General features: G+C 45.1%; 1 protein-coding gene across 18 annotated transcripts in view; it reads left to right on the top strand.

Annotated features, from left to right (window-relative positions):
* LOC143693546 (uncharacterized) overlaps positions 1-14,827 on the top strand; it is a 73,171-nt gene that overhangs the window by 3,060 nt on the left and 55,284 nt on the right. For 3 of the 18 annotated variants that reach the window (XR_013181323.1, XR_013181317.1, XM_077175176.1), the window contains exons 2-4: positions 1,645-1,832; positions 3,135-3,389; positions 11,371-11,442. Coding sequence is in view for 1 of the 18 variants with exons in the window: in XM_077175176.1 (XP_077031291.1) it covers positions 3,289-3,389; positions 11,371-11,442 (173 nt within the window). In the remaining 17 variants the exon portion in view is untranslated. Of the gene's footprint in view, positions 1-1,644; positions 1,833-3,134; positions 3,390-6,458; positions 7,070-7,169; positions 7,419-11,370; positions 11,447-13,110; positions 13,257-14,827 lie in introns of all 18 variants that reach the window. The other 15 variants (XR_013181327.1, XR_013181328.1, XR_013181320.1 and 12 more) reach the window with 9 other exon arrangements.

Raw genomic sequence — 14,827 nt, 5'->3', positions numbered from 1 at the left:
ATCTGAAACACTTTGGAAATATAGCGCACATATCTAGAAAAACTTTTAAAGGAATCAGTGGGGATTTGGCTGCATAAGAGATTAAAAATATGTAAATTTATATTAAGAACAGGAAAGTTAAAACAAAGTTGCTATTAACAGTACAATACTTGGTTGCAGTTTAAGGCGTCTTAATAGATCATGTTTTCATACAGTACAGGCCTACATAAGCATGTGACTGTAAGAGAAAATAAGAGCAAGTAATCTGGGAGTGCACAAAAGTGCTTTTGTTTTTAGTTCTGTGGTCACTGGAAGTGCCTATTCTTGTGCTTATTCACAAACACCTCTGGCTCCTTCTTCCAGAAATCCTATCCAAACGTTTTTGTTCTGACTTCGTTAGAGGACTTTGTGCTTTGGTTCTTTTCCTATGACTTGTTCAGGGTTCAGTCTTACAAAGTCTTTTCTCTGGCAAGGGACCGAGATGGGTCCGATGTCTTCACGGCTTTTTTTTTTTTTCTTTTGTCTCTTTTCCCCCCAAGAATAACAAGCTGTGGGGCAGTGTTTGCTCTCAGGGCCTGGGCATTTCCCTTTCACTGGTTCAGCAGGGATCAACAAGAAGAGGCCAAGTCTTACAAGTAAACCATGCATGGTTTGAGCCACCTGGCAATGAACTCTGCAGGCATGGGAGGCAACCTTTCTGCTTTTATCATGAGCCTGAGAGCAGTATAACTGTCTGGCTAGTTATAATTTAACAGAAACCCCATTTTTCATCTCGCTGTGGTGGTATGCTTTCTTTTAAATGTCATCTGTAGAGTCTCCCAGTGAGTGGGAGCTTCAGTTTTGCTTTGTATTTCTTACAGATACTGACAAAAAACTAGTCCACCAAGCTACTGAATAAGAGCCATATTGCTTCTTAGAGGCCTAAGCACACTAAAAAGAGTTTGCAGTAATTTTAATACTTCCTTCAAAATATTTTTCAGTATCTATTTGTCATTTATAACCAATAGAGTAACTGGTTTTTTATTAATTTTGAAATCTTATATTTTCAGCTTTATTAAGCAAGTAAATTAATATTCAGCTTTCCTGTAGCACTGGAGCTTGTTCATCATGGCTGTGCCTTCCATCATTCTTTGGTAATTGATATTAGTAATTTCAAATAAGTTCAGATCTTTTGTTCAAAATAAACAGAGTATACGTGTGTCTTCTGGATCAGCCCCTTAATGTGACCTCTGCTGTCTGCTCAAATTATAGTATCAAAATAAAAATCTCCAGAAAAATGGAGCCAGTTGAATGAAAGCATCATCAGAATTAAAACCAGTACTATGAGGACTAATTGCTGTCTTCAATTAACTTTTGCTCAGATCCTATATCTTAGCTATTGGAAAATCTTAAATAAAATTCTCCTGTACATCCTCTCAGACTTTTTCAAAAACAGTTGTCAGTTTAGGCATATATTTCTACTTTAACTTGTATGTATGTTTGTTAAGACTATTGCTTGTCTGTAGATGGCAATAGCATTACAGTGCTGAAGTAGCCCCCAGCCTGTAAAATAAGGCTGTGATGCTGGTGAGCATTAACTTTGAGAATGAAGAGAAAAAAATACCTTGCCTTTTTCTTTTCTGTTTGTTTGATTGTTTTGTTTGTATGTTTGTTCAATGTCTGCAGCAGTGGCAGTGGGGACTGTTCTACTTGCAGGAATGTTGGGACTAATCATGTGAGAAAAGATCCTGGAGTGATGAGGCAGCATATTTCCCATGTCTGAGGTCAGGATTTGTTCTGTGAAGCTGACCTTTAAAACAGCCAGAAAATGAGGAACGTGGCACCAGAAAGCAGAGCAGGAAGCATGAAATTATGTAAGATATGTTTCTTCTGCATATGAAATACTTTTTTTTTTTAAAGCTCCAGGTTTGTGATTCAGCATTTTCTGCCACTGAGAGATACAAGAAAGGGGAAAATTCTGTAGCAAAAAAAGAAAGTCCCTATTGTTCTAATCAAAACCTAATAAAATATTAGCCACCAGGTACTTTTGTTCCCTTCTGATGAGCTGGGGTTGAGATTATATTTTCCCAAAATCACTCTCCCCTCAGCCTCCTGATCTGAGAACCCTGGCACTGAAGACAAAGTTTTATTTAGGCACAGCCTGGGCACCTTTTCTATGTATAATCTGTGTGAAGTGCCTCCAGCTTTGTTGGCATTGGATTCCTGGGTGACTGCTGTTTCAGCTCTGACAAGCAACTGCAGGACAGGCCTGTGATGAGGACACTCCAGGGTGCTGGTGCCCAGTGGATGTTTGGTGCAGGACAGGCAGGTCAGGGTCTCCCAAGGGCTAAAGCATCAGCTTAGGTGAGGTTGCCAGCCTGGGTTGGATCCCAGCTGCATGGTGATGCAAGCCCTAGACACAAGCTCTCCTCTCTGAGCTTATGCAAAAGTGCCTTCACTGCCTTTTTTTCCTTCTTGCCTTTTCGCCCTGTGCCCTTTCCCTTGTTGGGAGGCATGAGGTTGCATTGAGTGGTTTGATGCAACTGCCAGATGCCCCAGCCTGTTGCTGCCTTCCTGGTCTTAGAAATGCTGCTGACCTGTTTGGAAGGAGAAAATGAGGGAGCCATTTCATCCCTCTCCCTCTTTGGAGGCTGGTTCTGTGTTCAGATGGCATTTACCTCTCTTGATAAAGGAGGTGGCAGAGGTGGGAGTACTCCCAGATAGTGGAGCCCAGCTGGGTCCATGGAGAGACTGGTCCCTGGCAGAGTGTTGGCCTCAGGATGTTAGCATTTTCCCAAACAATTCCCAGGTATGGGCATAAAAGGTCTGCAGTCACTACACTTAGATGGGTAAGAGGGTTTAACAGCCTGTTCACAGCTAATCTGTGCCCATTGGCTCGTTTATCCCTATGGATGTGGTCTGGGTGTGCCTGGGGCGATCTGTGCTCAGAGCAGAACCCTGCACAGGGGCAGCCTTGCTCTCCAGTGTTGAATTATGTCACGGGGAAGGAAGACGGCCTTGTCATGCTTCCCCTTTACCTGCTGAGATGGCAGCAGCGGCAGCAGAGGTGACTGATGGCTCTTTTTTGGTTGCTCCAAATGCCAGACAGAAGGAAGCAGGCTTGCATCTGCCTTAGACTCTGAATAGATTTATTTTTTTTCTTTTTTTTTTTTAAGAGTCCTAAGGGAGAAGCAAATGGATATAAGCATGTACAGTATTTGTGAGACCAGCCCTGGGATGGCCTGCACGTTACAAATTGATGTTGAAAAATGGGTGGTGGAACATTAGAGCTGCGCAAAATGATTCAGAGCCTGAAGAAAATGCTTCGCAATGGGAGACATGAAGCACTTTGTCTCTTCAGTTTATCAAAAAAGGCTGAGCAGAGAATTGATTATGATGGTGAAGGAACTTCCTTGGAAGAAAAATATCAGGTACTGAAAGGCTCTTTAATCTAGTAAATTATGGGAATGTGTTTCAGCAAGCTGAAATCAGATACATTCATATGAAAAACTGGGCACAAATTTATTGGAATGAAGGTGGTTAATCACCATAACAAGCTGTCAGGATAGTTGGAACATTTTCCAGATGTGCCCAAGCCAAGACAGGCCTGTTTCTGAAGGGCGTGCACTAAGCACAGTTAAAAGCATGAGGGACACTGCAGTCAAGTCTCAGGCAAGGTAAACAGGTGAGGTTTGAAGGACTGTGGTGTGTGACAGGCTTGACTAACAGCTCCCAAAGGAGCTGTGAAGATCTAATGGTTCCCATCTGTCCTTAACCTCCCAGAGACTGAGAAAAACAGCACTTAGCAGAAAGTGGAAGGGAGGAATCAGAATGACAGCCTCATTGCTGGCACACTCCTGTGACCTCTGTTTCTGGAAGGACTGTGTCTTTCACCTGCTTGGGGCTCTGCTAATGTTTGCTCCACTGCCAACACAAGAACAACCTTTCTCCAGTCCACAAGCTCTCTGTACAGATTGGCATCAGCACCCTTCATTTTAGGAGAGCATGAGTAAAAATTTGTGATGCTCAGCAGCTCAGTGGTAGCTAGGATAAGTAGTTTTTCTTTTTTTTTTTTTTAATTCCATCTTCATAAGCTTTGTTCTTGCCTGTTCTTCACATCTCCTTGTTTCCCTAGTATCCATTTCCTTGTATTGCCTTTGCCACCAGGCTCAGTGTATTTTCCTGCATTGATAATCTGTGGTGCAGGATGTCTTGGAGAGTGCTTCCTACCCATAATTTGACAAAATAAACACTGTCTTTCTTGCACAGATTTCACACGAGATGGGTATGTCAGTGATGTGCTGTGCAGATAAGAGCTTGTCAGGAACTTTTTGATAAAGTACCTTTCATCCAAAAGTACAAGTTTGTATCTGCTGTAGCTATTGATGGAAACACACTAAGGTGTCTTTGCAAAATACCTGCAGTCTGTATCTCGAGAATCTAATTTTAAAAACAAGGCTCCTTTTCCAGAAAACCAGTTGGTGGTGGAAATCAGGAATTTCTTATCTCCTGTTGCCTTTTCTGGGGTCCCAGTGCTTTCATGCTTGTTGGCCATCTGCCAGGGATGATGCAAGTATTTTATACTCTCAAGCCCTAAGACAAGTTTGCTCACTTTTCCTGGTTCCAAAGGGCAGGGTACAAAGTCAGAGCTGAAACAAGGCAAGTGATTTCCACTCAGCATCCCTGTCTTCAAATTGGAGAGACATGGATTTGAAAGGTGGACTGGTTGGTAGATAAGGCAATGACTGGATGGATGCAGCCAGAGAGTTGTGGCCAAAGATTCCATGCCTAGGCTGGTGCTGAGTGGTGCCCCTTGAGGCTCTGTCTCTTTAGTATCTTTATTCATGACAGTAGGACCAAGTACACCCTCAGCAAGTTTGCAGATGGCATAAAGCTGAGCGGTGCAGCTGGCACAACAGAGGGAAGGGATGCCATCTAGAGGAACCTGGACAAACTGGAGAAGTGGGAGCATGAGAACTTCCTGAGGTTCAACAAGTGCAAGGTGCTGCAGCTGGGTCAGGGCAATCCCAGACAGTACAGACTGGCAGAAGAACTCATGGAGATCAGCCCTGTGGAGAAGGACTTCTGGGTTCTCGTGGATGAAAAGCTGGACAGGAGCCAACAGTGAACACCTGCAGCCCAAAAAGCCAAACACATCCTGGGCTGCATCACGAGGTGTTGTCAGCAGGTCAAGGGAGGTGATTCTGTCCCTCTGCTCTGCTCTCAGTCCCCACCTGGAGTGCTGCATCCAGCTCGGGTTCCCAGCACAAGATGTGAACCTGTTAGAGGGAGTCCAGAGGAGGCCATGAAGATGATCAGAGGGATGGAGCACCTCTCCTGCCCAGACAGGCTGAGTGAGCTGGGATTGCTCTTCTCTTGATGGAGAAGAGGAGGCTACAGGAAGACCTCATTGCAGACTTCCAGTACTTAAAGTGGCTTATAAAAAGAGAGAGAGAGGCTTTTTACTTGTAGCGCTAAGACAAGGGGGAATGGTTTTAAGTTTAAAGAGCATAGGTCTAGATTAGATGTTAGGGAGAAATTCTTTACTGTGAGGGTGGTGAGACACTGGAACAAGTTGCCCAGAGAAGCTGAGGATCTCTGGAAGTGTTCAAAGTCAGGCTGGATGGAGCTTGAAGCCATCTGATCTAGTGAAAGGTGTCCCTGCCCCTGGCAAGGGTGTAGTAACTAGTTGATCTTTAATGTCCCTTCCAACCCAAACCAGTCTATGATTTTATGAATGAAGGGGTGGAGCTGTCATCCAGTTGTCATGGTATTGTTGTCAGTTTCCACAAACCATTAACCTGGTTCATGGACTCTCTAGAACACGGAACTTAGAGGTAGAGCAGGGTTTTGAAGTGACATCTCCAGATAGTGAGAGTCCTGAACTTACTTTTATGTGGGGAAAAAAACCTTTTGAAGAATAAGAAATGTTGGAGGGCGAGGGTGGTTGTGTTTGTTTTAGATTTGGGGTTTTTGGAAGACACGCAAGAAGTTTTCCAACCAGTTTTCCTGAAGTTCTCCTACCTCTAGAAAGCAGCAGAAGTATCTGCATGAGCAAAGAGCTCCAACACAGGAAAGTACAGAGGATGTAAGAAGAATAAGGCTTTACTGGAGAGATGGAAGTGGTGAAGTCCTGCAGCCACTGGTAGGCTTTTCTGCAAAGACTGCAGTTGCAAACAGAGCCTGGCAGGAACTCACCCAGACTTTAGGAAACATTTAGTTTTAGAACTTAAGAACCCCATGTTTTAGTCCGAACTGAACACATGAGTCTAAAACTTCTTTAAACTCTGAATGAATGTTGCTTTTAACCTTACCCTGTAGCTTGGATCCATTTGTTTAGTCATTGCCCAGATGAAGGTTATTCTTTGTCTCAGAGAAAAGATTTACCTTTGCTCTCTGTCTTAGATTAGCTTACTGTTGTCCCCACAGTTTATCTGCATATCCTGCTGCTAAATGTGGATAAAATTAGCAGATTGTCCTTTTACTCCCTTTCCTTTCAGCTTGTTGATGCAGGATTCAGTCATATGCATGGTAATGTGTAACTGAAGGATGTTGGCCCTGCCCAGCTGGCTTAGATCTCACCTCCAGGCCTGTACTCAAAAAAACCTACCTATTCTGAGCAGCATGGGAAGCTCTCCAGGGCCCAGAATGTGAAAATCAATCAATTCTTGTAGAAATGTTTCTGTAATGCTGTGGAATCCAGCCAAGAGACATGATGAATGTGAAAACTGTTTTCTAGGACATCCAGTTTCATTTAATTTTTTCAAGCCCATAGAACTTTTCAGCAAATGTCTGTATCCTTCCATCCTGCATCCTTTTGTGATGTGGTTACCCTGGCAATCCAGCTGACTTTCCAGAAAAGCCAGAAGTTCATTGACTTGCTACATTAAAGGCCTTCAGTAGGCTTCAGCATCTATTGATGCCAGTCCTTTCATGAGCTTGGACTGTTATGAGAAGACATCTGCAGAGACGGTTATGCTTTAGCATGCTTGGTTGGAGCTAATTTTTTTCCTTGTTTCTTCTTCACTCTACATGGACCAAAAATCTTGAAACACTGAGGTAATTTTTCTGCATATCATCAGACTTCTGCTCCAGCAGATTCTCTATAGGGGTAAAGTGTTCCAGTAAAGGTCTTTTCTTATGTACTTCCCTTCAATGTGTTTATGCAATAGTTTGACTTGAAAAAATCTCAATATATTTTCTTCCTTTAGGCAAGCCACAGAGGGACCAATGTTTAACAAGTTCGTCTATATTTTCCACTTGAATTTAGCATTTTTTTTAACACTTGAGATTAAGAAATGGAGCCTAAAAGGTACTTAAGTATGCAGGAACACTGAGCATTGAAATTCCTGACTCCCTGAGTGCCACATGGAGTGCTTGCACTTTATGAGGGGAAAGTTTGGTGCCTCAGAAGAACAGAACCTGAACACACAAGGAGCTGCTTGCACCAATCAACAGAGGTATGAGCCTGGAAGGGGAAATCGCATGGGGAAGACCAAGCAGACAAGAGCTGCTCTCATGATAAAAAACAAACAACAAAATAATTTCTAAAAACCCAAACCAAACAACAAGTTGTGAAATGTTAAACAGAGGTTGACCCATCCCCTCTAGTACCTTCTAGTTTCCTTGCTCATGTTTTTGGAGAGGATACAGTCTGTACATTCTCCTAGGATGTTGTCAGTGGGTAGGATTTCTCCAAGCTGAACCCTGTGGGAGGAGGAGGAGGAGAAGTGGAGACACTGATGATGAAGGGGTGGAAGAATAGGACTAAGGCAGCTTATTGAAGCTCTTAACCATAGTAAGCCAAAGCAAGGGCCATCTTTTTTTACAAAGGCATGGTCTTGGGGGCATTTTTGAGGAGCCTGTCATAAGCTAAATCCTACAAGTGCTTCAGGTTTCACAGCATTGGGGTTTCAGGCTGGTTCAAAAGCTAGACTTCTCTAAGTCTGTTCCAGATATTGTGATTTTTTGAGAACAGGATCCCAGCAGAAGACAACCACAATAGATTTCTTCACTGAGATACAGAGATACAACTCATTAACACAGCTGCCCTTTAATATGGGGAATTCACAGGCGCGTCTGAAGTTGTGAGAGTCACTGTTTCTTGTAAGACCACCTGTATGTGCAAGAAGGATCCCAGATTTACTTCAGTCCCAGCAATAGATGGCACTTCGAGCTCCATTTGCCAAAAGGTCCCCACATGCAGGGGCAGCAATGACCCCCACCAACAACTTCTGCGCTCCAGGCTGGAGACAGCCTTACATCACCCAGGCAACATGCTGACAAATATATGTTCAAAATGATGAGTTGGAGACCGGGATCCCTGCTGCCCACCTGCCCCACACTTCCCTGTCCAGCAGCCGCCCTCACGACCCCTCTGCCCCCCATTTTTGTGTCCAGCCTGCCTGACGTGGGACACAGTAGTCCGGCACCATCCTCTTGCCTTTGAGACAGATACCTATGCCTTAATGGGATACCCTCTCAGTCTTCTCTACTCCAAACGGAACTTTCTGGAAGGGATCTGAGCCCAGGCTAGTACGGTCTATTTGCCTGACTGTTCTCAGCCTGGCGGTGACACTCTGGGGTGTATTTTTACCTTTTCCTTGCCAGGCCGCCTCCCCCGCGCCGCTGCCGCCCAGCCGCGGAGCGCGCCCGCCATCTTGTGGGCCCTGCCCGCCTTGCAGGCCGCCCTCAGCCCAGCCCTGGCGGCGCTCGGGGCTTCAACGGGAGATTTCCCGAGCAGACTTAAAATATGGAAGATAACTGGGACTGGAACAGGTTGCCCAGAGAAGTTGCGGATGCCCCATCCCTGGAAGTGTTCAAGGCCAGGTTGGGTGGGGGCTCTGAACAACCTGGTCTAGTGGAAGGTGTCCCTGCCTATGGCAGGGGTGTGGGAACTTTAAGGTCCCTTCTATCCCAAGCTATTTACGATTCTGATTCTGTGATTTTGCAAACAAGGGTAGGAAAAAGCCGAAAGCAGTGTCCTAAGACAGGCTTTCCCTTTTATCACTGGGAAGTGGCTGATTGCAGAGTGAGTGGATGTGTTTCCAGAGCCCCTGCAGGTGCAAGTCTTGTGGGGAACCTGGGCTATCTGGATGACTCCTGTTATCCTAAAGACAGATATCGCCACAAATCCTTGTCAGTCTAGGATTTAATAGGCCCAGCCTGCTAATTTTTTACCATCAGAGAGTTCAGCGTGTGCAGATTCTGGGGAAGATGAGTGAAGAACAGGGAATGCATTTTGACTGGAAGTGCCACTGAATCGCAGAAGCAATGAGCGTGGTTGATGAGAAATTGCCTGCTTGGCACTACTACAACAGCCTGCTGAAGAGAGAGTGATGCAAGTGCATGCACACTCCTCTAGGAAAGGGTGAGGAACAAAATTTTGCCTCCCCTGAGGCAAGAGAAGAGATCTCAACACAGAGTGGTGCCAGATGATGGCGTGTGATGTGCCCAAGTACAAAAGTATTCCTACAGAACTAGGGGCTAGCTTTCATTTCTCTCTCAGTCTTTCATGATAATTTACTGTTTATCCTGCCTTAGCCCGGACTCTCTGTTTTGCCTGGATAATGGAACACTTAAAATACAGCACTGAACTTGACTGTTGTCAGTGATGGTAGATGCACCAAAGTCAGAGGAGGGGGACCCACAAATCCTGACAGCAGTGCTTTCCAGCCTCTCATTCCCCAGTCTGTCCATACATCCAGGGTTGCCCCATCCCAGGTGCAGAATTCAACACTTTCCCTCATTGAAATTCATATGGTTGGTGATTGCCCAGTCCTCTGATTTGTCAAGATCTCTCTGCTGGGCCTCCCTGCCCTTGAGAGCTTCAGCAGCTCCTCCCAGTTTAGTATCATCAGCAAACTTATCCAGGATCCCTTCAGATTCTGCATCCAAGTCATTTATGTCTTCATAAATGTCTGTTGAGGGAGCACAGGGCCTAAGATGGAGCCCTGTGCAACCCCAGTGTCAGGCCACCAGTTTGCTATCACTCCATTCCCTATAACCCTTCATGCCTGACTGGTGAGCCAGTTGCTCACCCCATGGAATGATGTGTTTATTCAGCTCTGTGCTGGACATTTTGTCCAGAAGGATACTGTGAGAGAGTATTGAAAGCTTTACTGAAATTAAAAAAGATTACATCAACTGGCTTCCCTTGGTCAGCTAGGTGGGTTCCCTTGTTGTAAAATGAAGTTTGACAAGAAGGACCTTGCCCTCAGGAAGCCGTGCTGGCTGTGACCTCTGAATGGTGGTTTCCTGCTCAGTTGTGCTTTCCTTGCAAACCTTGTTCCTCTTCCACACCAAGTCACTTATGACACTTTGCTTCTGATTCGTCATTGCTGCCTCATTTTGGAAAACTGAAATAAATGCTGGACAAACCAGGAGAACTGCAGGGCTGCCTGGATGCTGTGCTGTGGAGGCAGGTGGTTGAATTGCAGGCAGCTGGCAGTCAAGCCTGTGAGTGTGATAGAAGGAAGAGCTGAGGTGGAGGACTGGGATGGAGGGTGCCCAAGCAGCACCATACAGCCCCACCAAGGGCAGGCAAAGGGATGGAAGGCAGTCCCTGTTCAGAGAGGGAACACTAGTTAGTCTGAACAGGAAAAGGGAATCTGGCAAGGACAAGTGCGCACTTTTGTAATGGTACAGGGGACCCCTGGAAAGACCGCGAAATGAGAACAATTAATTAACAAGCTGCTGTGGCTTCAGAAAAGCCATTATAGACAAACTGGTGTAATGAGCACATCTGATGCACAGAAGCTATTTAACCTTCAGCCCCTTGCCTTATAAAGCACCTCTGGGGCAGTGGGTATAGCTGTTAATTATTAAGGTCAACCCTAGCAGACAGAGGTGTCCTCAAGTATGGGCTGCTGTGATACACTCAGGTAATTTCTCCATTATGTCAATAACTAATTTCCTGAATTGTTCAAGAATTGACAGATTAGCATCCATTAACCAAGTCTTAACTCATGGCTGTGGGAGCAGTTACAGGCCACAAGGGCTGCAGAACCCATTTGTAACTCCTTGAGCACATGTAATATATACACATAGTACTGCAGCAACTTGGTGTTAGTAAAACAAATAACCAAGGTATGTAAAAAGGCTGGGCAGGCAGTGACAGGCACTGGCTTGAGCAGATGTCTCAATGTTTGTCCTCAGGTGCTCTGAGAGCACAGGATGAAGTCACTCTGACTTTTAAAGAACCGTGTATTGAGGAATTGTGAATTAGCAGAATCAAATAAACCAAAATACCCATTATATTCACTACCAAAAGGGCTTTTTTCTTTTTTTTTTTTTTCTTTTCTGGGGAAAAAAAATCCATACAGCAAACATTTAATGGATTTGATAAGTGTGACTTTTTACATTGTTCACCCTTATGTGGCAAGACAAATCTCATTGCTTTTATTTATGCAGGCCATATGATTTTGTGTACCTAAATGGGAACCTAGCACAGCCTATGAAGAACCTTTGCAAACTGCAATACAGGTAGGTAAGAAATTCCTTTGATTCACAAAGTGGTTTTATTGTTTTGCCTCAAAGCCAAGAGCAAAAAAGGAGCTGACCCAAGTGGAGCTGTTGTGAAGGGACACAGGGGGGCACAGTGCTGAGGCTTCCTGAGCCCGGCGTAGCGGCTGCATCCAGCTCCTGGAGGAGGAGGAAATGGCCGTGTGATTGCCCCACAGCGTTACCTGTGTCTGCACTTACCTGCCTGACACTCTTCTGGCTGACTGCCTGGAGTTAAACCTAAGGAGGCTGAGGAGAGACAGCAAAGAGAAGGAAATGAAACTATGATGGTGATAAAGGCTGCTAATACCAACATTCCTTTAGGGGATCAGTGGGGAGCAAGGTGCTGGAATAACTGCTGCCAGCCTGCTGCCAGAAGGGTGACAAGCTGCTTTACCAAGGCCAGCAATGAACACAAAAAGATATTAAACCCTCCCCCAGCACAGATGAAAGGGCTGGAAACGGGGGGTATGGAAAGGAGGTCAGAGCAGCTTCTCAAGAAGAATCATTACTGGGCTTGCAGCTACACCTGGGTGTCCCACCAAAGCTGGGGACAATGGGCTGTGGGAGGGGATTTCAGGGGCTTGTCTATGCTGCTGAAAAGGTGGAAAAGGGGAAGTTCCAAGCACCAACACTTCCCTCAGACTTAGGCTTGTTTCCTGGTTTGTGGCAGGCTTTTGGCTGTACTGCCAGCTGTTCTGCCCCAAAGGAAGACTTTCAGCTGTCCACTGCCGGCTGTTTGGAGGGGAGGGGTTGGCAGGCAGTGTTCAAAGACAGCAGTCCTGTTTAAATGCCAACACAGGGAGTAGGGTGGGCGAGACAGGCTAGGGGTGCCAGCCCAGTCACAGGGTGGTGAACATGGCAGCAGCCCTCATTTCCTAGACTTATGCCCTGGGAGAAATGTCAAAGCTGGAGTGGGTAAGGACACTGCTCCCTTACCTGGAATGATGTCTGGCTTTTTTTTTCCCCCCAAACATCCTTTTACCAGACTTTTCCCCACAAGCCTCATCTCACTAGTATTCTTTAGGCTGCCATGGCTGCAGCATCTCTGCAGTACGTGTGTGCAAGGGGCAGGTGGCCGTGGGAGAGGCCACAGTGGGAGAGCAAGCCCAGGTGCACCACAGGCTGGAGCTGTCTGCCCACCGAAACCACCCAGGCGGCTGTGACTGAAATTTAATTTGCCTGGTGCATTCTGTGGACATTTTAATGAGCATTTCCTACAATCTACTTGGCAAAGAGGCTGGATTGGCAGCTGCCTGACTGAATGGGCTTTGCACCCAGTCTAACCTTCTCCATTCGCAGTTTCCAGTGCTGGAAAACCTCTCTGTCTCACTTTCAGAAGTTTCTATAGCAATCACAGCCATCCTAGTGAAGCACTGGAAATGGCAGCCCATTCAGATTGTAATTTTGCTGGACAGTAATTGCTCCTCTCTCCACTGGCCTCTGAAATGTTACTTTTTGGGAGGTATCAACTGCAACTGGAGGAGACTGGTCCTCTGCCTGTGTTTCCAACCAGCTTTGCTCCTCCTGCCCCCTGAGGAACTCTGTTACCTGTTTAAATCGTGTGAACCTTGATTAGCGGGGAAGTGTTGCTGGGCACATCATACCTCAACGACAGGAAAGACCTGACATGAGTGATGCTCTTTACAGGCCTGCAGGAGCAAACCTCCCCACCCAACACAGCATGTTGTGACCTGAACATTATCCATCACTGCATGTAGAAAAAGTTACAGAAGTGTGTTTGCCTTTGCTAATTGTAAAAGACCAGAGCACTCAAAGGTTTTTTCTTTGTGTCGGTGAGCTTACTTTTCCTAGTTTCCTTGACTTCAGCTTAAACACTCGATCTTTTGTTCCATGCTTCATTTTTCAGTGGCTGTGATTGCTCTTAATTACTGTGACACTGAAGAACCGTGTGCTGAAAATACATTAAGTAACTTCTTGCAATAAGAGAATGTGGTAGAATTATCCCACAGCTTGTGAAGAAATCAGTTAACCATTTCTTAAGCTCTTGTAATAATCTTCCTCTATACTTTTATGGCTATTGTTGCCTGCTGGAAAAATTAGCTTAAAGCTGAGTAAGGGGAATTGTGGATAAGTGTTTGCAATTTGGCTTTGGACTGACATAGTATGGTTGCACTCAGAGAATTTGAAGTCTTTGCTCTGGCAGCAGTACTCAAATCTGGGAATATAGGATTCACATTGGAAAAGAGTGGATTTTTATAACTATTTAAATGAACAATTTCAGCTAGAGAGTAGATTAACAGAGCCAACTAAACCCTTCACCCTGACAAAGAACTGGCGGGAGGACTATAGAAACACATCCAAAATTTTACCAAAATGAATGCAGAGTACTAGGTCAGTGAGAAGCATTTCTGTATTTTAATGGCTCTCTTAGAAATCAATTCAATTTAAAACAAAAGTTGTTTTACAAATATGTGGAGAATGCAGAAGGCTGGAGAGGGAGCAAGTGGCCTGCATCCTCCATCTGCTCCATCCTCCCTCTCCTCTCATGCTAGGAACTGCTACTGCAAGTCTCCCTTCTGGGCAGACATAGAGGCAAAAGCAGGCAGTGCCCTAAAAACAAGGGTCAGAAATGTCTCCCATTCTGCAGGTGCATGGGTGCACCCCCAGACCCCACACCCTGTATTTTATGTGTGCCAGAGCTCCTGAGGCCCAAAGCCAAGCAGCAGGAAAGTCTAAGCCCAGGGGTCTTGGGGAAGCTGAGACACAAAAACCTGTGCTTCTCCATCAGAAATGAGGTTACAGAACAAGAGAATATTAAGTACCCCAGGATGAGGAGCAATCTTCATTGAAAAGAAATGGACATGTTGGGGATTGCTCATCTCTGAGAGCAAATGGATCAGGGTGACACAAGAGGAGCATCCACTGGACAAACAAAGCTGCAAAGGCAGATTGGCAAAACCTGTTCTTGAAGAATTTCAGAAGAGGCAGCAAAGCCTAGCGACCTTTTTTTGAGCAAAATTTCTACTAATTAAACCCTGACAGCTTACTGCTGCAGGATGTTTGAAAGAAAAACAGGATCTTAAATTGATCTGGAGAAGGGTCTAACATTTCCATGAGTGGCAAGGCATGCAAACATAGTTAAGGGTACATCCTTTTCCTTCACAAATCTGTGTGAATCTGTAATGGGAGAGTAAGACATCCCATTCTGGATGCTCTTCTCAAACACTGGGTACCATAATGCTGCAAGCAAGATACTGGAGCAAGTTAGTTGCTCGACTTTCAGTATTACAATATCCCTCTTCAAGAAACAGGAAAATACAATGTTTGCAGTAAAAGGTGTAGAAATAGACCCAAAGTTTAACCTAAAAATTTTACACCCCTGGTTTCTCAAGTCTGAACTATG

The sequence above is a fragment of the Agelaius phoeniceus genome, chromosome 3, assembly GCF_051311805.1.
Source record: "Agelaius phoeniceus isolate bAgePho1 chromosome 3, bAgePho1.hap1, whole genome shotgun sequence".
In the NCBI taxonomy this organism is placed as follows: Eukaryota; Metazoa; Chordata; class Aves; order Passeriformes; family Icteridae; genus Agelaius; species Agelaius phoeniceus.
Note: the sequence above shows the minus strand (reverse complement) of the source record. Positions and strands in the feature narration are given on the sequence as shown.